Source organism: Anomalospiza imberbis, chromosome 11 (genome assembly GCF_031753505.1).
Source record: "Anomalospiza imberbis isolate Cuckoo-Finch-1a 21T00152 chromosome 11, ASM3175350v1, whole genome shotgun sequence".
In the NCBI taxonomy this organism is placed as follows: Eukaryota; Metazoa; Chordata; class Aves; order Passeriformes; family Viduidae; genus Anomalospiza; species Anomalospiza imberbis.
Window position 1 is genome coordinate 974,364 of NC_089691.1, and position 25,706 is coordinate 1,000,069.

General features: G+C 45.9%; 1 protein-coding gene across 4 annotated transcripts in view; it reads right to left on the bottom strand.

The window, feature by feature from the left end:
• Nucleotides 1-1,718: 1,718 nt before the first annotated feature.
• The window catches only part of FBLN2 (fibulin 2), a 93,767-nt gene continuing 69,779 nt past the window's right edge, over nucleotides 1,719-25,706 (bottom strand). For all 4 annotated transcript variants that reach the window (XM_068201454.1, XM_068201455.1, XM_068201456.1 and 1 more), the window contains exons 7-17: nucleotides 23,920-24,036; nucleotides 23,388-23,489; nucleotides 16,447-16,581; nucleotides 15,218-15,355; nucleotides 14,767-14,910; nucleotides 10,692-10,820; nucleotides 10,064-10,189; nucleotides 9,335-9,451; nucleotides 8,192-8,320; nucleotides 5,885-6,008; nucleotides 1,719-3,802 (exon numbers count right to left, since the gene is read on the bottom strand). In XM_068201454.1, the coding sequence (XP_068057555.1) occupies nucleotides 3,445-3,802; nucleotides 5,885-6,008; nucleotides 8,192-8,320; nucleotides 9,335-9,451; nucleotides 10,064-10,189; nucleotides 10,692-10,820; nucleotides 14,767-14,910; nucleotides 15,218-15,355; nucleotides 16,447-16,581; nucleotides 23,388-23,489; nucleotides 23,920-24,036 (1,619 nt within the window). In that variant the 3' untranslated portion in view covers nucleotides 1,719-3,444. The remainder of the gene's footprint in view (nucleotides 3,803-5,884; nucleotides 6,009-8,191; nucleotides 8,321-9,334; nucleotides 9,452-10,063; nucleotides 10,190-10,691; nucleotides 10,821-14,766; nucleotides 14,911-15,217; nucleotides 15,356-16,446; nucleotides 16,582-23,387; nucleotides 23,490-23,919; nucleotides 24,037-25,706) is intronic.

Genomic DNA, 25,706 nt, shown 5'->3' on the forward strand with positions numbered 1-25,706 from the left:
TGACTGAGTAACTGATACAGAGAAATAACAGAGAATGAAAGTCTGGTTGGGATATCTTGGAAGAAATGTAAAAATTTAGGCCCATTAAGAGCTCCCTCCCCATCTCTGGTCCCCCAGTGTGAGGAGAAGGAGCGAGGCCCAGGCTGAGCCATCCAATGCCTTTCCCTGCACCAGGCTCACACAGGAATGCTGGCACGGGCTGGCCAGCGCTTGCAGTGACCCACAGACAAGTATTTGCACACAAAGAGATTGTAAACCACTTCCTCCCTGCTACAGAAAGAGAACAATTTAAAATACGAGGTAAAAACATCCCTCTCACCCGTGTCCTGCTATTTCAACTCTGTTATGTACATTCCAGTCCAAATAAACTCGATGCCGCTTTCTGGAATAGACCCACTTGAATTTCCAGCAAACACACAGAGGAACATTTCTTCTTCTTTCCAACCGCTCATTTGATCTTGCTCAGTCTCTGGGATCACTGGATCTCCCAAGGAAGACAAAAGCAGAGTGCAGAGAGGTCAGACTTTATTGAGGCAGGAGCAAGTAAAGCTGAGCTGAGCAGAGCAGGCCTTGCTCAGGCAGGTCACAGCAAGGCCATTTCCATCCTGGGGAACACACCAATAATCTCAGTTTCACACATACAGATGCCCCGAGCCAGCTGTAATTCTTTATGAGGTTTGCAGCTGTTGTCTTCCTCGTGAGTTTATCAGCTTGCACAGCTCTTGTGTAACTGTTCTTAATTCATATCACCCAGGCAAGGGGTAGGGGGGCCACAAAGGAGCAAAGGGAATAAATGAAGCCTACTCAAAAGATACAGCCCAGGTCTGAACTCTTTCCCCTGAGGCCTCCTGTGCACATAGACACACACACACACAGGTTACCCAGCCAAATAAAGTGGAAGGAGCATTCCTGGAGATGGGGACTGGGCCTCTGGGAGCTGGACCAGTTGAAGGAGACCAAAATTTCAGTTCAAGACCACTTACACCACGTGAAAGCACATCCCCCCTGTGGATGGGGCTGAGGCTGCCCAAGTTCAGCCACAGGTGCTGCCCCAAGGCAGAGCTAAGGGTGCAGTGCTGACTGCTCCTGCTCCCCCTTGAACTGACAGGAAGAACTCTTTGGGCTGGAAAAATGTAAAACCCTCCTCTGGTTAATCTGGAAGCAGAAGAATGTGAAATTACCTCCTGAAATCTTTTCCCTTGCTTTGACCAGTTGCATCGAGCAACCCTTTCCAACCTTTCCCAACTACAGATGAAGACACCCTTCTTCCTAGCAGAGCATTTTCCTTCTAATAGTATGCAAAGCCTTCCCTATAACTTTCTTCATCAATTACCTGTCTAGAAAATGAAGAGCTGATGCTAAGAACTGCCAGATCCTTAATATGATTGACTGTGGCTGGTTTTAGTCAGCAAAAGGGCTCCCGGTAACAAATGACTTGTCTATTTGTTCTCTAACAAGAAGCACAGTCGAGGCCTGGGTATCATTTGTGCTCAATCAAATCCTAATGCTGATGGAAAACTCCAGGTTTTGGTGACTCCTGACATGTCCCAGTGGGGCTTGGAGAAATGTGTCACCCCTGATCGTGGGCAGGATGGATCTGGAAGGCCTGGAGTTGTAAGACAGGAATTAACTGGAATGACAAATTGCACAAGCATGTGTTTCTCAGCTGGCACTTCCCTGTTACATGCTTACAGAACTGTTAACTATGGAAAACAAAAGATGGAAGAAGATCTTTTACTAAACGGTTTTTATAGAAAAAAAGCAAAGAGAAGTTTGATGTATGCAAGCTCACAGATAGTCCTTGTTTTACAGCTGGGTAACATCAATAATTTTTCCCTGCTAATGGGATTTTATGATCTCAGATACAGAAAGATTTTCCCTTTATTTTAAGCACATCCAAATTAAAGGAGTGACTTGAAGTAGCAGACACTGGCATGGGAATATAGTGAATACCTCTCACCATATAGGTGATGCTTACAAGATTTTTAGATGCAATTTTTACAACATAATAAAATTGTTGAATATGGCACAAAAAGCATGTTAAGATTGAATTTCTCCATTTCTTTTTGTGTACACGTTGACCAAAATAAGATCGACTGTAGAAAAGAACAGGTTATTATTTTCTCAAGAAAGGTTGGATCCTTGAGGTCCCATCCAACCTGGGATTCTAGGATTATTAAACTGCAGAGAAATAAACACCCATATCTTGTAACTATGTTTTTCCTTTAAAACATTTTGCAGAATAATTACAGCTGAAACAAAGGAAGCTCAGAAAATTGCAACACTGGAGCTTTTTTGGGGAAGGAAAAAACAAAAAAAGAAAACAGCCAAAAAGAACTTCTGATATTCATTTCTAAATTCTAATAAATACTTCAATTATATTATGCTTTGCCAGGTCTGGCCTCCAACTTTGGACTTCATCCAGTTCCCTGAAGAACCAGAGGAAATCGAGCTCAAAACTTTGGTTGTGCTCTTTTCTAAATGGCAAAATACAAACAACCAATTTCAGTGGCATTTTTCTCTGCATCATTTGGCAACACCACTGGAGGCATTTTCCTGAAGCAGAGAAGCAACTCCCCTTTTTGTCTACTTAAAACTGCAAGTTATTGCTCAGGGACATGGCCAAGCTTTAAAATAAGAAGCAATAATTATTATCTCACTATTTCCATTTGGACATTCCTTTAAGAATTACAAAGCTTCAAATCTGCACTTACACATTATAGAGTGAGGAACAGAGGAACACCAACACCTTTAAAAACAACTATGGCAATGTGAGCTTTTACTTTAAAGTGTAAACATTCTGGTAAGTCCTTCGTCTTGCAAATATTCAGCACATGAGCATTCCTACTAAAGCAAGATTCATCCATAGGCTTTTTCACTGGTGGAGTTTCCTTTTATTTATATATATTTTAAGGCAACATATTATGAAAGTTGGAAGGAGGAAAATAACCTGGGAGCAGGAGGTGGGGTCCCCATCAGTGTCCACAGACGGCCTTGGACTCAGCACCTCAGCAGAGACACCACAGAGAGGCCTCTGGCCTGGCCAAACCAGAACTTTTGTGTCAGAAAGAGAAATCATTCCATGTTTTTTTTTCCCAGTACTCCCACATGAACACCTTCCTTCTCTAGTGCAATACCCTGCAGAAGTGACTACACCTAAAAGTAATTGCTAAGAAAAGGTTCCAGCATTGATCACAAGGCCTGTACTGCCTTTCTAACCCTTCCTTTGTTCGCTGGCAGACGATGATGTACAGAATCGCATAAGAAAACAGAACATAAAAAGATAAAAATTAACTTAATTTACACAACCAATAAGAAAGTTTAAAGCAACGAAAGAAAAATAATATAAAGGCTAGATACATGAAATGCCAGTTCAACGGTATTAAGCTTTGGTAGAACAGTTAAAGAGCATAGCACCAATAAAATCCCATGTCAGCACAGGCTTCAGTAGGCATGAGCTGTGATGAAAATGTAGATTTTGGCAAGAAAAGTGGTGTAGGTTCCCTGCCGCCAGAGTTTCATTTCCACATCCAACAGGAAGTCTTTGGGCTCCTTGACCTGGCGCTGCAGGTACACGATGCCCGTGTAGGAGTTGAGCCTGCGGGTGCTGAAGAAGCCCTCCTCGTTGCCCTTGGTGATGGTGAGGACGATGTTGTCCCCGGCATAGGCGGGCGAGGGCCCGATGCGGAAGATGTGGGCTGGCACCACAATGTTGGTCTGGAAGTTGAGCTGGTAGTAGGTGATGCGCACCGGCGTGTTCTGGCACTCCAGGTAGTTGAAGCAGCTGATGCGCTCACACCTCCTGGGGAAAGAGGAGAGAGGCACCTTCAGTGGCCAGGGAACAGCAGGGAAAAACATAAACACCTTGGGGCATTGCAAAGGATTGGACTGATGCCTTAGGATTTTAGCTTTTATATTTTTCATGTATTTGTAATCCTGCAATTCCTTAGTGTATAACTCTAAACTCCATACAGTGTCAGCTACAGCTTTCCCATTGTGGTCAGACACAACAATTCCTCTCCAGGCCTGGGAATCAAGAACACCTCACTGTCTTGGGCCCTGAGAGATGGAAACAAAAGTGAGTTTTGCAGGGAGCAAACTTGGGGTAAATGACTTCATTAGCTGAAGCCGTAACTGGAAGATTAACCCCCAATATGAAAATGGACCAAACTTATAAAAGTATAAAAGCCCATGTGTAGAAACCCAGGGCACTGGGAATATTTCTCTGTCTGCTCTGAGGTGTCCTGGCCCCCAGGGGAGCACTGACTTTGACCCTCATTCATGGAGAAAACTTCCAAAGACTCAAGGTGTCTTGAAACCACGAAAGTGGGAAATAGATTGTAGAGATTGTTGAGAGTAGTGTAGTATGTCACATGGGTGAGAAATTTAGGTTTTAGGATTTTTAGTATGTTATAGATGGTTTCAAGATGGAGGATATAGGGTGTGGTCTTGAGTTCCTTTCTTCTTCTTCCTCTCTCTTCTTGGGTTTAGGTGGTATCTTGTAATTGGGTAGAAAAATCCGCACTGCAGGTCTTTATTGGGTTAGAAAGGAAAATAATTGAGGTGTCATTTCTTAATTGCGTAGCTTAGTTTTTGATTAGACTTAAAAGCCCTTGTAACAAGAGACTGTTAGCCCTTTTTGTGCTGTTTTCCTGTTTGCAGAATCTGGTGCAGACAGTGTACTGAAGTCATGATAAGATAACAATAAAACCAGAACCTGAAGACCAAAAAAGTCCTGTGCGTCTGCTTTTCCTGACAAAGAACTGCTTCGGAGGGTCTCCCCCTGTCAAGGGAGCCCTCAGGGAGTTGCCCAGTGGGGCCCACAAACTCACACCCATGATCTGAATCCATTTTGTGTGTAGGCCCTGGGGGGCTTTTTCTGCCCTGAATGTACCTGAAGGCCCTTCAATAAATATGAAAGCTTTTTATTCTCTTAATTTTGTCTGGTCTCTGTTTTTAGGTAGTCCCATCAGGTCAACAGCAGTCCCAAACCTCAGTGTGTGATCAGCAGCTGCTTGTTCTGCCCTGCCAGTGCCCACAAACACGTCTGGGTGTGTAAATGTGAGAGCAGCACAGCCAGAGGCACAGATCACAGCCCGAGGAGAGTGTGGGGAAGCTCCACAGGAACAGCCAGAGCCAGGCTGAATGGCACAGAGCCAGGAAGGGGAGCCAGGGGCTCATCATCGGCAGGGCTGGGGCACCGCTCCAAGAAAATAACAAGGAGACCCCTTGAAAAGGTACCCAAAACACGGGAGTGGGAAACAAACTCCTCAACTGGCAAAGCTGCTCAGTTCTGTAAGGCAGGAAAAGTATGTTTTAAGACATAAGCAACTAAATATGGGTTCCCAAAGCACTGGCAGCCACCGAGGCAGGAAATGGGTATTGAGATTTTGGGGCTCCTGAGGAACAGTTGCTGAGGAGCTGGGGATGTGCCATTCCCAGAATCCTGTGGCCTGGCAAGCTCAGTATCCTGCTCCCCTTCAACACCCCCTGAGGAACTGCAATCTGATTATTAAACAGGGAGCCCCAAACCCACTGTCAAAGTGGAGCACTGAGCAGCCTGGCTGCTCCTGCTCTAATACAAACAGCACAGAAGATCGTACTTTAAAACTTAATTATAAACAGAGGCATTTCAGAGCTGCAAGACGAGCTGCAGGCTCTGATCTCTGCTGTTCCAGCAGCAGCTGGAGGGCAAACAGAGGCTCTAAGGCTTGGGAGAATGAAGGATAACCAGACAGAAACTCTGCACAGGGAAGGTCTATGAGCTCCAGGTGCCAAAGCAGCTTCTCAGAGCTGTGAGCACCCACGCCTACCCACAAACTAAGCACCACATAGCACCAGAGGCACTGGGGTGGCTCTAGTGCTGCCCCAAGGCCATACTCACATGTCAGACACCTTCCTGTAGTTGGAAGGGCACTCGAAGGACAGGCAGCGGAAGCTGCCCTGGATGTTGTAGCAAGTCTCTGCAGCTGAACAGTTGTGGGTTCCTATTGCACACTCATCAATATCTAAGAAACACAAGAAAAAGATGTTCAAAAGTAAGAATTAATTCCTAGTATTTTTCAGGAATGAACAAATCCCACCAGGATATAATTAGGCCATGCTAAAAGCCTACAGGATCTACACTGACTTTTTGAGACTGGAGGAAGCTGGGCTGTGCCAAAAGTATTGTATCATCTGTGCATGAAAGTAGTTCTGGATTAAAGCAGAGCAATTAAAATAAATCTGGACTTAAAGCAAATGCAAAGTAGTCACTGCTGTCCTACAGGATCCAGGAGATGCGGAACATGCGAACTTAGAACAACCCTTCAGAACAAGGCACACAGTTTAGAAAACCTAAATACAAGTATCTCCCCATAATAAGACGTAATTACAGAAGACAATAAAGAGCACTTAAAGCTCAAAGACATAACTTTATGGCCCAGAGAACAACGGGGTTACCTGAACAGCACATACTCACAAGCCCAAGCCATGGGCCTGACAATGCTGCAAACCAGATGCAGTGAGAGGGATCCAGCCTGAGCAGGCAGCATTGGCAGAGCCCTCGCAGTCACATTGTGTACTCCCAAACGTCTAGACAATGCACAGAGGCTTTAAAATTAAATAAATTCTAACAGACAAGGCATGTGGACTGTGTAAGGCCCTGCAGCTCTGCCAATTGTCACAGAGCAGAGACTCTTATAGGGAAATCATAGCCTTCCACTCCCTCCATTCCCCTGGGATGAGAACTGATCTCACACACTGAACTGGCTGGTTTAAAAGTCTTGCAAAGAAAAGTATACAATAGGAAATAGGAGAGAATCAAAGTCAAGTAAATCCCTTGCTGGTTCTCAGTAGTGCCCGTAGGTGAAAAGAAAATTTCTTCCATATTGCAATCATTGTCATGAAAGCGCTCCCTGCGCCCCTTTGGCGGCGCTGCAAAATACCACAGGCAGTTTCTGCAAAAAAGATCCGTATGTTGAGCCACTACCCCATGAGATACAACTAATCTTTTGAAACAGGGTACAAGGAACATTCCACCAGTAACTCTTCAGAACTGGTCAGATGATGAGCAACTGGAGCCAGATCTTTAACTGGGGGAAACCAACATAATCTCCCTGCACAGAGGAGCCAACAACAGACCCAACACCAACCCAGCCTTCCTTTGACCACATTTTCAGACACACCTCAGTATCTGCCCAGACTTGTACCTACAGACCTGCAGAGCTCCAAAAAAGGGGATGTATCCAGGGGAGCTGCCGTTTTCTAAAGGTGAACTTTACGTAAGAATTTAAGTGCATGTGGATATTACTGCAATCATACTTAAAAAGACATTTGAAAATATTTTTAAATGTTTCTAAAGGATTTTAATTGGCATTTCATCGGCTTCACTGTTCCACAGTCAGGGTTAAGTATGCTCATGTTGCTCAGGATTTGCACAGAGAAAATTCACTGCCATTAGCACTCAGAATTCAAGCACAGGAGATACATAACCAAATCCTTCATTACATGAAGGGTTCCGGAAAGATCCAGGGCAGGAAATGCCTGGCAGTTGGTGTAAGGAATGCAGGAATGTGCAGAGGACTAAAGGTAATCAGATCCTCCATCAGGTTACACATCCTTTGGAAAGGGGGGTTCAGCTCAGAACCACACAGCTGCACGCCAGATGAAAACCACCAGACTCCCAGAAGACATCTCGACAATTCTGAGGAAAAGGGGTGTGTGACAGGAGGTATTTGTCATTGCACTAACATTTATTAATGCCAGCATGATTAAGCTTAGGTGACACTGCTGGATGGCCAAGTCCCAATTACAGCACCAGCATTTAATCTCTCAGTTTTCTGGAGGAGAAAACTGTAACTCATAAAGAAGCCACAGATTTGTACACCTGGCACCTCTAAAACCCCGAGCCATAGAGTGCTGAGCCAAGGTGCACACACAGCTCACATGAATCAGCAAGTGCCTCAGTTTGAAGGATGAAGTGGGCTCCTTGGGAATTCATTGAAGCAATTAGCTCACACTGACAGCTGAGTTGCCATAGCACTTTCTTCTAGCACAGGAAAACTGACTTTGCAGATACCAGTATTTGGCAACTTTGTCAAAGACTGACTTCTGAACAGTGACTGATACAAAACATGGAGACTTGACTGAGCAACTGTAATGGCTGAGCTCTTTCCCAGGGTGTGAATGACCCGATCTGAGCTGCTGTTACCTCTGCAGGTCCTGCCGTTGGCTGCCATGGTGTAGCCCTGCTCAGGACAGGCGCACTGGTAGCTGCCGGGGACGTTGACACAGCGGAAGGTGCAGAGGATGCCGGCGCTCTGCGTGCACTCGTCAATATCTGTGCAAAGAGCACAGTCACACCCCCAGCAAACAAAACAAAACAAACAAAACAAAACAAAACAAAACAAAACAAAACAAAACACAGATTTGCAAAGGCAGGCTGCAGGACACCAGGAAACTCCCAGATGACACATTTATTTATAATATATTGCTAAACGTGAGCACAACCATGGAGGTATGGCATTGCTCTGGTGCTTTCTGAAATGCTGAACACCAGCCTGCTCCCAGAAATACTGGCTGCAAAGTAGCATACACTCATGGGAAGGAATAATGAGGGTGGGGCATGTCTGAGTTTGAAGTACTCTCTCTCTCTGGTGCTTCTGTAATTGAGAGAATCACATAATCACAGACTGGTTTAGGATGGAAGGGAGCTTAAAGCTCATTCCACCCCCTGCCATGGGGTGTGCCAAAAGACCTTCCACAAGACCACGCTGAACCTGGCTTTGAACAGTCCAGGGATGGGAAATCTCTCTAGGCAACCTGTGCCAGGGCCTCACTACCCTTTCAGCAATGAATTTTTCTAGGATTTATTGCCAGGCTTCCCTGTGCTAGGAAGGGTGTTGGCTTCTTCACCATTCCTTAAGCAGAGACTCTCCAGTATGTCAGTGCTGGTAACTTCTGCTAAAGAGGTAAAACCCTTCCTTTCTTCATTCTGATCACTCAGCTCCCCATTCACCACAAGCAGCAGTCAGAGCAAACCTTCACTCAGCAGTGCAGGTGTTCATTGATGCAATACAGGAGTATCTTCCCACCTCGTTTCTTCAGTCGTAACCTCTGGCCCCATGAAACCATTACAAGAACCTCCCTGGCTGTGCAGTCCCACAGGTGTGCTCCACCCACTGAACTGCACCGCGCAGTAGCAGAGTGACCTTTTGCAGCCTCTGTGGCAGCTGTAGCTCACAACCATACTCAGGCATCACCTGCAGCATCAGGGGTGCTGAGGGTCAGAGAGCTCTTCCTGCTCCAGAGAATAAACACACACCCCTAACCTGGTGAGGTAGCCTGACCTTACCTTTACAGGAATGTCCATCTTCTGCCAGCTGAAAGCCTTGCCTGCAGTAGCACTGGTAGGAACCATAAACATTGGCACACTCCTGGCTGCAGGGACTGTTATCACATTCGTTCACATCTGCATCCAAAAACAAACCCACAGAGATGGCCACAGTGCTTCAGAACAGTGTCTTCCACCCCTTCCCATCCCCAAAAACCTTTACCTTCCAGTCACAGTGACCAAGGAAGGCTGATTTGGCCCTATTTTTCTGCTCCCTAGGCAGAATGCCAAGAAGCCGGAGCATGTCTGTTGCACCTGAATTTCATTTCTCCATATGCCAATAGAAACACACTCAAGGAGACATTTGTTTCAGACTTCATAGGTTTCAGTTCACTAAGATACGTAATTGTTGCCTTAAAAAAATCATGGAGAACTCAAAAATTTTCCATTCAATTCAAACTCGTTTTTTGTAAGTTTTGTCACTACCAAGTTTCATCTTTATCAAAATTTGAATGGTTTCCTGTTTTAACTTTGTTCTATTCTCCTGTCATCTGAAAGGAAAGCAAAGAATACATGGGGAAAGGAAGAGAGAGGAGGAACTTGTTGATGCTCATCTGACAATTCCAGTGTTTGGCTGTCTGCAAATTTGAACACACAAAGGTTACTGCCTTTATATTTCACCTCAAGGCCTTCTCCTAAATCTCCTAATTCCCACAGCAGTTCCTTCCTCATGGAGGAGAAGCCTGGTACCTTCGCAGTGCTTGCCGTCGTAGGAGAGGCGGAAGCCGGAGGAGCAGGTGCAGTGGTAGGAGCCGGGGGTGTTCTCACACGTGTGCTGGCACAGGCGCCCGGGGTAGTTCCAGCACTCGTTTATGTCTGCCAGCACAACAAGCAAATGCACAATCAGCTGAGGGACACGAGCAAGCAGGGTGCAGGAGGGTATTTTTTAAAGTGTCAGACATTAATTTGCAGAGCATGAAATGCTGCAACCTCAGGTTTGAGGCTGTGTGACTCCGAGCTCTAATTGCTGCACGGGAGGGACCAAAGACAAAGTGTGTGTCATGGCTCTTGGAAGGGCATTGGTGGAACCTTCGGACAGACAAATTCCCACAGGAGCAGAAGCATAACCCACAGGGAAGCACTCTGCAGACGGTTTAAGTGATAACCTGCAGCTACGGCAAGCCAAGGGCACCTGGTCCCAAATCCCAGCCTGGAGTGACAGAGCCCTGGATGTGCTGCCCAGCCCAGCTCTGGAGGTGATGCCACCCTCTTCTGAGGCACTGCACTGCACAACTCGGACTGCAGGGGTGCTGAGCACTGCCTGGGAGCCCAGGGCTCAGTCAGGGAGAGCTGCCAGCCCCTCCTGTGCCCCACGTACCGATGCAGCTGCGGCTGAAGGCGTCGTACTGATAGCCCATCTTGCAGTCACAGCGATAGCCCCCGGGCAGGTTGTGGCACAGCTGCCCCTCTCCACACCGGTGCACCCCAGTCTGGCACTCGTCCACATCTGCAGAGCCAGACAGGGCATCAGCATCGGTACAGTTTGCTTAAAATCAGTGTTTATAAAGAGACACAAAAAGGTCCATTTAACAGCCAGATTAGAAACTGGACAGGAGAAATACCTCCAGCTTCTCCCTCTGTGCCCTTCTCAGAGGCAGTTGAGTCAAACTCGGGAAAAGCAGAGCCTTACCTTCAAAGTGAAAATGGTAACTGGACTTGCAATGGGGCTCTCCCAGTATATTCTGCATTTTAGTGTAAACACACTTTGATTCTGATCAAACCATGACATTTAAACTCCCCATTCTGATGTTCTGCCGTTCTGTGAGTCACACCAAGCCATTTAAAGCAAAACAAGAACCAGCCAGAAATTCTGCTCATCCCTTCAATTAAAGCAACTGCTATTTTCATCTCCACCTGCCCTCTCAGTCTGCTCCTGCTGTCTACCTTTTGCTCTTTCCCAATGCTGATTTTTTTTCTTTTCTCAATCAGCTCCCATTTTGATATTCCCCACAGCCTCTCATCCAAAATCCAATACCAACAAATTATGTGCTTCTCCACTCACACACAATATTTCCAATCTCATTCAAACATCCTTGGAGGAAGATGAGAGTTTTCAATACAGGCTGATTTACAAGACTTGCAACATGACTAAATAGCTCATCAGCATCTAACAAAACCCTCTTACCATCTGTGACAAGAAGCATCAAAAAGTCTGATTAACCCTCACAATTGTGCATTTCTTCAAGTATTCCAAGCTCTGCCACTTCCTAAGCAAACAGATCCTGCTTTTTTCCTATTGTTCACATCTTCAACTACTTTTACAACCCATATCCCTGCCCATGTAATTGTGGAATCTCGTCCAACTGGGACTCCTGCTTCAGATGCATCTGCAGAGGGCTTTGGCCACGAACCATGGCAGGCAGGGTACTGAGGGGGGGAGCACCTGACCAGGCCACGGTGGGAAGAGTGGGGTCATGGGAATTCGTAGCATGCTAATGGGACTATCCTCTCTTTGGTCAAGTTTCCAGTTCTTGTTTCCAGCTGGCTCCATGCCTAGCTCATAAAAGCTCTGTTCACTTCTGTGACTGGACCTTGTCCCCCTATACCTGCCCCGCCCAGAGGTCTTTGGAATCTAGCCTCTGTACCCTGTGCCACGTTTTGTTATTTTGGTTTTTACAGTTTATATCTTCTGGGCTATTCCACCGTTCCCATTCCTCATTTATTAGCCAGCTCCTCCCAGATGAGTTGAGTGAGGAGATCACACAGAGCTTCTAAGCCCATATGTAATAATCATCAGGATGGATCTCTAAGGCTGCAAAGTCACCATACTGCCCTATTTGAAGTCATAAATTTGAGCACTGAATCATTTCAGAGGGCTCCTGGGCAGTTCTCCATCAAACAGCCTTGGAGAGGCAGCACCCACACAGTCCCTGCTGGCACTGGGGTCAGGGGTGGCAGGGAATGCCCTTCACCATGCAGGAACTCCTGACAGGAACTGAGATTTCTGCTGGAACAGAGTCCTCGTTTTCTTTTAATCAGAGGTAGCAGCAAAAACAAGGCATCTCTAAGGCAGATAATTTGTAAAGTAGCAGCTTTATTAGTAATGAATTCATGTGTGCATTTTGCTAGTTTGTCCAAAATTCTGTATTCCATTGCATTCAGACTTTAATTAGTTCTAGGGCATTACACCATCATAACTCTGCCATATTTCACAATTACAGCAGTTTTCAGCTAAATCTAAGAGGCAGGTTTTAATAACTCATTTGCTAAATCAGAAAATCTGAACATTTTCAAGACAGATGAATTCTCTAAACAGAGGAGATAACCCTACAAGTGTTGTTCTGCTGAAGAAACACGTGCAGATGATGTTTTTACTACTGTGAAATGAATAAATCTGATTCAGGGATCTAATTAGCTATTGTAATGCCTCACAGACACTAGTCTTTATCACAGAGAGAGGAAATTAGGACCATATGCTTCTCTTCTTTCTTCTCTGTGCTCTCTACCTACTTTAAAAAAGCCATTCAAAAAATCCAAACAACACAGACCAGCAGTAGGGACAGAGTGCACACAGGAAAGTCAGAGAAATCACCAATTGACATCAATTATGTTTTTCCTAAATTACGCTAGAGAAGCCTCCTTATGCCTGCTCCTGAAGAGCCTTGTGAGTAGTGTAAAGCAGAGACTGAAGGCCATCAGGAATTACAGTGCATTGTGTTATCTCACTGTGCTCTAGAGCAGAGATGCTGGAGGATTAATGGCAATTCCTCCTCGCTCCTGGATTTACACAGAGTCACTTTTTTTTAGGAATAGCTGGGAAGAAAAGCTGGATTCTTTCTGTACCATCAGTTTGAAATTTAGGAACATAACTTGCCCCAGCTATTACAGAATCACAGAATCATTAAGGCTGCAAAAGGCCTCCAAGATCACCGAGTCAAACAGTTGATCCAGCTGTTCACCACCATGTTCACCACTAAGTCATGTCCCCAAGTGCCACATCCACATGTTTTTTTGGCCACGTCCAGGGATGGGGACTGCACCCCTGTCCTCATTTGCGGGGCATGCAGGGCAAAGGCTGCTGGCACTGCCGCCAGGATGGCTGTGCTGCTCAGGGCTGACTGCTGCCTTGTGGGAAAAATGGCATTCAGGGAGACTCTGCCATGGTGGTCCCCCTAAAAACAACATCTGGGTAACTACACACCAGGTGGTGCAACCACACCCAGCCCAGGTGGCCTGTCTGAGAAAGGACTGATCAAAAGCAGCTGCAGAACTGTGTCTGCACAGAACTGAGAGGGACAGGACTTTTGGAGCTTCTTTTTTAAGAACTGAAATATCCCAGGCTGTAACAGGACAACAAAGAAGCGCTGCTTTGCCCTGAACTTACAAAACACAGTATTTGGAAGCTTCTCAATTTCCTCAGTTGCACACATAAACGGTTCCTTCCAAATCCGCTACTTCCAAATCTTCTCCACCTTTCCACTGGCCACGCATGGTCTGGATAGTCCAGGGGGTAAAACCATGAGGGGAGGTAGAGGATAATGAAGAGCAAAAAGGTGAATGCAGAAATATCTGTGGAAATGGGGTCTAGCTGTACCAAAGCACATTTTATGAATCTGTTATCCTTCCTTTATTCCAAGGGAAGGTAGGTAAAAATCACTGGGGTATCACTACTAAGCAAACTGCTGCTTTGTAATTTCTTCTTTTCTTTTCCCCCACTGTCATTTTAGGATTTCCTATCTTATGTAACTTGGAACACAAGGAATTGGAGAACACCCAGCCAGCCTTGCCTTGGGCACCAGGGACTGAGCTTCCCAGCCCTTGGTGCATCATGTGCTCATTTACAAACAAATGCTAACAAGCACTGAAATCTGCTATTCTGAGTCAGTAACTCCCTAAATACACTGGAACAAATACAAATCAGGATCAAGCTGCATGCCATATGAATATTTCATATACTCATTCTCCTCAGAATTCTTTTCACACAGTGAGAATCTATCCTAAACACCCTCACAAGTGGATGTAATGGGGAACACCATGAACAGAATATCCCTACAAAGAACATCCACTTGGTGCTACTCTTGTGAGCCCCCAAACCCAGCACTCCCCATTTGCTGCAGATCACTTTCAAGGATGTACTACAAAAACCACCGAGACATTGTGGTCTTGACTGACAGGATGAGTTTAAAAAGTAACTAAAACACACTCTCTCCAAAGTGGAAGCCAGTGAATCCCATCTACAGCCAAAATCAGTTGCTGAGCACACCAAGAGAAACTCCATGGAGCAATGAGACATCAGGATCCTGCAGCACAAACAAATCCCAGAGCTGTAGGGACAGCAAATTCCCATTCCTCAAACACATTTAGGAATCTGGAAGTAACTCCAAACATCTCTTTGGAAGTGAAATTGCTTTTTCCCTGGGAGAGCCCCCCACCCAGCCCCAGGATGCCCTCACCGACGCAGCGCGTGCCCTCCTCGTTGGAGTGGTACCCTCTGCTGCAGCTCAGCATGTTCCTCTGGCACGTGTAGGACCCCACGGTGTTGATGCAGTTGAATCCTGGCTTACAGGGCTCAGGGAGAGACGTGCATTCATTGATATCTGGTGAAGAACATGAATAGAGCAGTGAGAGATGCTATTTAACCCTTCTGGCCTGCTCTCTTCCAACTGTCACGTTTCTTTCTTCACTTAAATTTCTTGTGCTACAAAGATAAGGCTGATGCAGGTCTGCTGTGGGGATAGTTCCAAATTCAACATGCAAGTATTTGCATTTTTAAATGCACAGCAGTGTTGGCATTAAGCTCACAGCAGGGTTTGCAGAAAACTCCATATCCAAGGGGTCAGTGCACAGCTCCTGAGAGGCCCAGGAGCTGCAGCACAGGGCACAGACTCTGCTGCTCACACTCACCCACACAGTTGCCCTCAGGGTCTTGCAGGAACCCATCCATGCAGCGCTGCTTTGACTCGCAGTAGAAGGAGCCCTCTGTGTTCTGACAAACAAAGTTCACCTTGCAGCTGTGAGTTCCTCTCTCACACTCATCGATATCTGTTCAGCACACCAAAACACCACACTGGGGTGAGTTCAGCTCTACCTTTCAGTGGCCTTCATGGCCAGCTAACCTCCAGAAAGGAAATTAGGAGGTATTATTTCAACAGACACGTGTTACCAATGGGAAATCTGAGGGTTAAGTGTGTGTGCTCTTGGACATCACTTAAGGATTTGTCAGGTTCTGCAGCAAATTTGATTCAGGCCCCTACCACCCCATTCACAGCATCTCTTGCAACCCACAAATACCAAAATATCTGCAATTTTTTACAGGTTACTGTAAAACAGTTTGTAAATATTATAATCCTCTATAATCTAATTTCAAGACTAGAAAGTAAATTAGATTAGTATTAAATGTTAGAAATACTCTAGAATCAGACAACAGAACAAGACATTCACAAAACAGCCTCTTCAAGTAAACCAAGCTTTATTTATGACAGCTGTTTATAAAGGGAGATTTCTGATAATTTCTATTTTATAACTTTATGTTCTATGTCAAAAGCTAAGCTCTTTCCTTAGGCATCTCTTATTGCAGCTGTCAGGACACTGTAAAACTTGTAGGTGTAAATAACGGTGTGTTTTGCCCTGAAAGCAGGGCACGTGTGTCTTTGCACACTCCTGAGCTGCTGTGAGGACTGATGTTCCCTTCTTTGTTAGACACGGACAAGGAGGATGAAGAATAACTTCTTAACCCATTCCAAATGGTTACATGTAAATGTGAAATGTAAGTAACTGCTGACAAGGATTCTGAACACAGGAAGGACAGGGCTGTCAGCCCCGTGATCCATTCAGGCTGGGAATTTTTGCTGCAATTGCCAGCAAACAGCATCAGCTGAGCCAGGCAGAGGAGCTGAGGGGGATTCCTCCATCAGGGAGATGTCAAATCCTAATTCAGAAAGTTTCAGCCGTGTTGTAAGTAATTTATAGTTATCCCTGGAAACCATTTAAAATGAGTGAATGTGCAGGAGGAGCTTGCAAAGCCCAACACTTCCATGATGATCTGCAGCACTGGTATCACAGAGCAGCAACACTAGAATGCTCCACAAGCCCTTCCCTTCCCTCTGTGTGAGAGCTGAGAACACTTTCCTTACCCACACACTCGCCGTCCTTCAGCTCGTGGCCGGGCTGGCAGCTCAGCTCCTGCAGGCAGCGGAAGGACCCCATGGTGTTGACACAGTGCTCTCTCCTCTGGCAGGTGTGTCTCTCTGTCACACACTCGTTGATGTCTGTGAGAAAGAGGGAACAAATCAGTGCCACAGGGTGCCAAGGCATCTCCCTCCTCCTGCTCTTCTGGAAGGAGCAGAAAGCTCAAATGAAGGGCACTCGACACAGGCTTTGTTACAGTGCTCTGATGGAAGATGTTTTTAGTCCAGGGTCTTTAGTTAGCACAGAGTGATTGAAGAGACACAAATCACAGGGGGATTTCCTCCTCCTCCCCTCTTCCCAAACACCAAGGGGATGGTGCAGGCACTGGGGGCAGGGATGGACAGAACTGAGGAACGGCAAAGGATTGATGAGATGGTGAACGGATGGGAACTTCTGGACATGGGAATGAGAAAGGGATTAATGCCCATTGCTCCTCACCAGACCTCCACAGCCCAGGCCACTGAGCAGCCCTGCTGCCACGGGCCAGGCTGCCAGGGGCTGCCGGGGTGGCACTGCCCCAGGGATGGGAGCTGAGACTGCCTGCTGAGCTGGATCATGCTGGCACCTAAGGAATACATCACTGGGACTGGATATGCAGGAACTCATGGAGACAGCTCAATCAAGTTTGTAAATTTGTATTTAGAGCTTTAAAGAGATTTGATTTCAGCAAGTGGAGTAGTGAAAAAGTTCTTTTTAAGAAACCACTTGAACACAAGATTGCAGAGCATGGGACAATTAAGGAAGGAATATGAAACACCTTTAAAATTACACGTTTTGATAGGCCTGGATGAAATAATATAAAATTCAGGTTTTGCTTATGTTAATAATGAAAGCTGGAATAGCATGATGAGCAAATACTGAGAAGCAACAAAAAGGGGCAGAGACTGGGAAGAAAAATTTCCTTGCCAACCTCCACAAAACCTCACACATTCCCAGTTCTGTATAAAGCTAAGAACTGCTAGAGCTAACAAAAGCCAAATGTGACCAGAAGCATTACCAGTCCGCTGGCTGCTCGGTGCATTAAGCTGTTTTCATACTACACAATAAAGCAAGTATTGTTTAAATCAGATTTTCATTTTGGCTGTAGAACCTCCTTCTCAGATAAGTACATCAGATATATGACTTCCCCTGTGGAGCATAGAACAGGAAAAGCCATTTAAAAAGATTTTTGTATTTAAAAATGTGACAGCTGGTTTTCTAGCAAAGAAATGAGGAGAAGCACCAAAACCCTTCAGTTCCTGGTGGGTTCAGGTAACTGGTGATGTGCACTGAGTTTTGCAAGACCTGAATTAGCTTGGTTACATTCCACTTCTCACTTACTCCTATTTTCCTGTTTGTTTTTTTTTTTTTTTTTCCCTCTCTCCATTGCCATTGCCACTCTCCACGTGCTCTGGGCTTGCTTTCCAAAGCAGTTGGTTAATCCACAGCAAGGTCCTGGCCATCACCTGGACCTCTTTCTACCTGTTCCGCACAAAGTCTGAGCTCCTCCACTGACGGGCAGGTCCTTGCCTGCCCCAAAGCTCCTACAGGGTTATGTCTCCCTAATGTCTGTGCACTTTCCCAGTTTCTATTAATTAGTATTATCACAAGTGAAGTAGAGTATTTTCACAAGTGATCTTGTGGGGGTAGCAAAACCCCCCTCACATGCTGGGAGATGAATACAAGGTGCTGTGGTAGATCTCTCTCACCTACTTAAACTCAGTTCTTTAATGATTTTGATTTTTCTTTTAAATTTATTTTAGAGAAAACCAGCAATGGATGGCCACTTAACAGCATCCAAAGCACTGCAAGACTTTCTGCTGGCAGTACCACAGATCTGAGAGTATCTGCTCTTGCAAACCACAAAACAGCTCTCACATAAACAAAATGACAGCATCACACTGCAGCTCATGAGCTTGAGTCAGTCCAGCATGATGTCAAAAGAGAAAGTATGTTTGTCTGACATATGATCCAAAGGGGGTAGGAGAGATTCCACTTGATCAGCAGGTGGAATATTAAGTAACAGGCATTTAAAAAGGTGGTGATTTCACAGAGAGAAAAAAAAATCTAATATGATTTCATGTTTTGTCTATATTTTTGATTCAATTTTCAAAACTCTGAGTGCTTGAAAAAATATGCAGAACTGCCCGGAAGACATTTGAGAACATTAAAATGATGGAAACTGGCAGATTACAATGCAGAATTCTTGCTTTCAATGGAAGTTTTGTGCACATGAGACACTGACAAGCTCTACAGGCTGAGTGTGAGCTGGGCTGAGCTGCAAGGCTTAAACCCTGAGCCACGGCCAAGCAAAGCTCTGCTCTGCCTGTCCAGAGCTAGGGCAGGAATATCTGGCTGTGCCATCAGGCCAGCTGCCAGCCCACCACAGTCCCCTGGTCAGTTTATCATGCAAACATGCCCAGTTTTGTTCATTTTTCTAAACGAATTCCTAAATTTACCCTAGAATCCAGAGTGCCCATGACCTCTCTCCCTCCAGTCCTGGAAGCCAACTCCACAAGTCAGTAAGATGCTTGACAGAGCACTAGGAATAACAGGAGTTATGTTTTCTGTCTCAAACACAGTTAATTCCAACTCTGGACCAGCTGTGGTATTCATCCAACCCAATTAAGGCTGTGAGGGAGGTTAAGATGATATTTTATTTAAAAAACAGGGAAAAGAGGAAAAATAACTCAGTACTATACTGAAAACAAGTCACACAGTTAATTTTTGAAGAATTTAGTCTGTGTGTGTGTCAGCAACATTCCTCACTTTTATGTCAGCAAAACAGAATGAAATGTAATCATGTAATAACTCTTTTTTTTCCTGCAGAACTGTTGCTGGAAACAGTGACACACACACACACACGATCCCTGAGCACAACTGCTGCACCCAAGAGCTGGCATTTCTGCCATCAACATTTTACCTACTGCCATTTATTTCAATACGCACTTTGACATCAAAAACTCAATTTGATGCACCTTCTATTAAAAAAGTGAAATGCAGACTTTTCTTGTGCTGCATCTGCAGTTTCTCATTATTTTTTCCTCTTCAAATGACCGCAGCTCTGTTTGTTTTATGGGACACATCTGTACAATGCAGGCACTTTGTTATTTTGCAACCACCCACCTGGTGGGTCCAGGAATAAAGAGACCATGTCCTGCTCCCTGTCAGGAGGAACTGAGGTGGGAGTAGCAAAGACAGGAGCAGAGCTGTCAGTGTGCAGTGGGTGGTGGGAATGACTTTGCCTGAAAGTCACCAGAAAAGCATCACGCAGCCTGGCTCTTATCTCTGGAGAACATGGAGCTTCCAGCCCAAAGGCATTTCAGTGTCTGCTCCCAAAGACACACAGAGGAGCCGTGTGAGAGCTGTTTAAACAGCTGGGGACTCCCCTCTGTGTATGGCTGGCTTTTGGGAATCCTGGGTGTCTGCTCCTGAATGCACCTGGAGTTAATCCCCCACCTCTGACCAAAGGAAACTGCACAGATCAAAGATTATCAGCTGCTTTGTGGCTGTGCAAAGATTCTTCCTCCTGTCCCTAAAACATGCAAAGAGGAACCCTGTTAAACCAACAAGAATTTGCAAACTCATTAGCAAAGGTTTTCTCCTGGTGTTTGGGACAGCTCAAGGTGGAGAACAGAAGCTGTTAGGCTGGAAAAGGATACCCCAGGAGAACGAGGCAGAGAGCAAAACACAAACCACAGTGTATGCCTGTGGCTTTCCCTTTGAACTACAAAAGTAGGAAAAAATGTTACACACGGCAAATGTTCTGGTGGCACCACACACAGAGCAGAGCTGGATGGGAGAAAGGAAGAGCATTTCCCAAGTTTTTTAGGTTATTTAAAGGGATACCTGTAAAAACTGCCCTGCATTAGAGGAACACAGAAGTCTGGTGTTCAGGGAGGGAGAAGGGCTTCACGAATGGGAGTTGTGTCTTTGCTTTCATGAGCAGTGCCTGAGGTTTATCTGGTATCAGCCATAATAAAACTGTTCTAATGTCAAGGGGCAGAGGGAGAACGTGAGTCAAAGGAAGCACTTGGCACCTGCCACAGCAGCTCCTGCCAAAGCTGCAGACACACAGGCACTGGCTTGGTTTCAGAACACTCCTGGAAGAGGTGAAAAAGGACAGATTCATCCTTCCTGCACAGTCCAGGGAAAACATCAGGGGGTTCAGTGGCAAGAGTCAGGAGCAGAGCTGGAGGAGGGGTCCACTCCTGGAGCTGCCAGGCTCCCAGGCAGGAGTGTGGTGCCTGCAGCAGGCTCTGGGCTCACCCTGGGCACCTCCAGCACCAGCTTCAGCTCAGGCTGAGCTGTCACATAAAGGCCTCCTCCTTCCTTCCAGTGCTGCTCTCTCAGCCATTTCATTGAAACCAAATAATTTCATTCATTTCCCATTCTTACCAGTACCTCTGATTTCAAAATCCATAATAACAACTAAAAATAAAAATCCAGTGTCAACAATTACAGGAACACCCAAAAGGTGGTAAATCATAGCTCTTCTCTGGACTCTGACACTGCAGAAGTTTTCCTGCTCATGCCCAAATGCCACATGCTGCTTATTAACCAAATAGGATCTTAGAGCTTTAAAGACAGGAACAAAACTGAAGCTGTGGTGGTCAGAAAAACAGTGTTATAAATGTAGGGAGGAGGACAGGGTGGAAGAGAGCACTACATTCACACAGGATGTTACAGTCATGGGCACTGATGCTTTCATGGATGACTGGAGGTCTCCAGGTGCTCCATTTATCCAGGCAATGCTGCTGCTGCCTCCTAACCCAGCCTTTAGAAAAGTACCCAAAAAAGAAACTATTTCAGATAAGCTGAGGTCCTGGCTGCTGGAAGCAAACTAAATCCTCATAAATACACTTGTAAAAATTGATTGGTTTCTTAAATGAAGTCAAACAGCAGGGATGATCCAGCAGAATTATGATGCATCCTTGACTTTGACACAAAGAAATTTATGCCAGAATCAACAAAGGACTCATGTGAATTTTAAAATGCCCTCCCTTTGGAATGGATCTTTTCCAGTGCCGGACTCACGCGGATTCTTGAGCTGTATTTCTCAAGTTTTATTGTTTGGTGGTGTCTAGAACTTGGCAGTATTGAACTGAACAGAGAGATCAGCTGCTCTGATCCCCAAAATCAGTCTGCAGCCACCAGAGCTGCTGTGCTCACCACACCTGTGGGCTCGGGGCTCCTGCTCTAGGTTATCCGCACCCTGAGATGGCTGGGGAAAAACCAAACAGCACACAGCTCATGAGGTGAAGGGCTGAGCAAATGGTGCACACGTGTTCGTGCCGAGTGGCTCTGAGATGTCGGATGCAGGGATGACCAGGGGCCTGGAGCACGGATGGTGGGGAGGTGCTGCAGAGCATGGAGAGCTGTGATGCTGAGGGGAACGGCGTGTGTTTCTCATCTTACCAACACATTTCCTATGCCTGTTGAGAATAAAGCCCTCTGCACACATCCCACTGTGGCTGACACAGGAGAATGATCCCAGTGTGTTCTCACATAATTGTCCGCTGGAACAAGCCTGAGCACCTGTGAGGCACTCATCCAAATCTACAGCAGCACGGGGCAGCCAAAAGGGAAAAACAGAACTCCATTAGAACAGCTCCTGAAATGAAACAACATTTCTCTCATTCCGGGGATGCTGAGATGAAGTGTGCTGTAGCTCCCACATCAGCACCAGGCTGCAATACATGCAGTGTTACACTGAAAATAGGGCTGGAATAAACCGTCAGAGATCATTCAGTCCTTGCTCACACTCTGTACTTTTGTCATTCCAGAAAGAAATATCCTTAAAAACAAGCAGGCATTCACATAGAGACAGTGCACACTCCTTGAAAGAAACCTGTTCCAGTGCACCACCACCCTCACCATCAGATCCCGACTTCAACAGAGATTATAAATGTCCCTTGCCAATGTTTAAACTCACTGCTTCCACTGACAAATATAAATTTTTTAATTTCCTGTAGGAAAAAGATTGCCTTGAAATGCCCCTTTTGATGCTGACATTAATTAATCAAATTAGCTTCCACCACACTTGAGTAAGCAGTGCTTACTGTGAATATTTCATCTGGTGATATTAAAATCCCATTTTCTTCACAGACTGTCTGGAATTTCATGAAAATGATTTGTTATTCAATAAGATCTAAGATTAAGAGTGATGTGGATCATTTCTGAGCAATTCTCCTGCTTGCATTTTGCTGTTATTGCTCCCTCACTTAGAGATTTGTAATTAAGGTATGTCACAGGGCATGGCTTCTGACCCCCAAGCCCTCCCTGGGCAAACATATCCCTTGTCACTACTCAAGAATGTCCATTTCAAATTTCTGTAATGTGAGTGGTGAGCATGCAGCTTTGGAATTCAGTGCACATCACTGGGCAGGTCAGAGCTCCAGCAGCAAGTGAACACCTGGAGCTGGCCCAGTTCCCATGGCACGTCCTGGCTCAGCTGTAAAGCCTCCCTGAGTTCAGGTTTCCAAGGCAAGAGGAGCTAAAAGCAAACAGAGCAGATGCTAGGGCAGAGCTGTGCCCTGAGGGTGCCCAGGACAGCAAAGGTGCCTGTGTGCTGCTTGCTGCTTCTGTTCCCAGCCAGAGTGCTGCGTGTCCACAGCTGTGCACACAGAGCCTGGCAAGGAACCTCAGCGGGAAGAGAAACCAGAAGGGCTGAAAAAAAGACTGCAATGTCAGAGGAAAAAAGCAGCAGTCCAGGCTTGCCTCCACCTCGCCAGGTAACAGCCACGCCGTGCTTCAGGAGGTATCTGTGAGGCAGAACTGGGACTCCTTCTGCCAAATGGTCTCTCTGATGGCACTGCAATTCCCAATTCTGAAAATGAGGAACACCCAGGGGTGTGAGGTACATGACCATTTAACCATGGCTCTGTGGGGAGCCCAAAGCACTCACCTTCACAGGAAACCCCATCAGCCATGAGTGTGTACCCAGCCATGCAGGAGCACACAGCATCTCCTTCCACGATGTTGCACAGGTGCTTGCAGGGGCCGTTATCTGCACAACACAAAATTGCACAGCACATCAGGACCCCCAGCACAGATCAGCTGCAGTTCCACACTGCCAGGCCAGGCAGGCACAATCCCAGCTCAGGCAAGGGGAATCAGCCTGGAACCAACCTGTCCAGGCAGCCCTAAGCACTGCTTCCAACCCTCCTGCTGCACACAGACACACCTGGCCCCTCCTACCTGCACTGCTCACATCACCCTGCACTGCTGCACTGCCACCCCAGCCTGAGGAGCAGGTGGGGAACAACCCTGAAAGCAGAGCAGCCTCAGATTTCTCCCTCAGGTTTCCCCTGACAATTCCTCAGCCTTGTGCCACGGTAACAGATTAAAGCTGTGCACTGAAATCAGACTGGAGAAGGGATGAGTGGAGTTTTATTGTGTCTCTAAACATTCTTCCGCAGCTGACACCTCCAACGTACCTTTGCACTTGTCCTGCTCTTCCTGCAAGGACACCACGAGGATGGGCTGGGAGGGAGAAGCTACTGGAGGGATGGTGGCTTCGGCTTCCAGCCTGGTCATCTGTCCTCTGTCAGGATCTGCAAGGCAAGGGAGGATCAGGGACAGCACCACCCCTACCAGAAGCCCCACAGCAAGGGGTGATCCCATTCATCCCACTCCATCATGGTTTGGAGGAGAAAACAAATATCAAGGACACAGATCAGAGAGCCTGGCTGACAATAACTTCTGTAAAGTACTGCAATATCTGAATAAACTACAAATTGCTAATTTCATTTTTTAAAGATTTGCTGTTATTTTAAATACAGTGGCTGACTTTCATTCGGTATTTGATGGAAAAAAACAAGCCTATGACCTTATCTTGTCCATCCTATTTCAACACAGACAAACAACAAACACCTTTACAAGCACAGAGTACTTTGAAATTACTTTTGTACATGACAGCTGCTGTCATGTTTTTCACTTGGCTGCCACTAATATTTTGAACAGACAGTAATGTTAAAGGTATCACGAAGAAAAGAGTCTCTGTTACATGAATAGGAGCATCAGTATCATCAAAACAGAAGCCTAAATCCACAGGGCTAAATTGTCCTTTAAGAGAGATGTGTCCTGTCCCCACTGAGTTCAAGGGTCACCTGGAGCAAAGTGTGATCCCCAAAACAGTGACAACCTTAAATGACCAAGGGTGACTGCAGTGCAGGTTTGGGTGTGGGAAGAGTGACTTTCTTAAACAAATGAAGTCAGCACAGACACAGAACAGGCTGTGGAACAGAGACAAACAAAAATCACCAGCTTGGGGCGCAGCCTGAGTGACTTCCCCAGGAATGCCCAGGACAGGCACAGACACACAGGGACAAGGAGAACTGAAAGGCCACCTATGGGTCAGCCAAGCAAAGTCACTGAGGTTCCCAATCCCCTCCCTGACCCTCCTTCAGCCTGGCACAGCAAAGGCAGCACCAGCCCTCCCTGCCCTGGCCCCTGCCATGCACTTCTGAGGTCCCACAGGTGTCCCCTGCCCCTGTCACTATCTCATTACCCAGGTGAGCTCTGCAAACCCCTCTGCACCTCTGGGCACAGCCCTGAGCACCACAGCCCTGCAGATCTGCAGGAACATGACTTTTCAGATGACAAGATGCTTCACCCAGAACCTCAGTGCTGGGAGAAGAACAGCAAAGCAAAGCAAAACCACAAATCCACTCCAGGTGAGCAATCAGGCCAGTTTCTGCAGTGCTAAAATAAGAAATTTTCTTTGCCTCTTTTGGATTAGGTTCCTTTCCCAGAATTTTAATATAAGCAGAGCAGACAGCTGCCACAGGAACAGTCAAATGCATTCTCGAGGTAAATGCTGTAACACCACACTGAGAAGGATGACATACAGAATGTTCATTGTTTGGCTTGGGCAGAGGATTAGAAGCCTAAGGAGTTCTGTCATTGGATGGAAACACTGCTTTTGCTTGTTAAATAACAGAAAGCACTTGTAACTAATATGAGGTTTCAACTTTCTGGGTTATCTGACCTGAAATTGTGCCATTGGAGAACTCCACACATCAAAACAATTACAACACAACAGACTTTCTTTTCCAGACTTCCACCACACTAGACAAATTTAGAGTTTGTTATCACTGAAGGATGTTAATGATTTTAGATAAAAATCAAAGCTCAGGAAGCAATGCTGTCTGCCTGAACCGAGCTAAGTTTATCTAAACTTATCTAAAGAAAACCTAACTGTGAAATACAAAATTACTCTGAG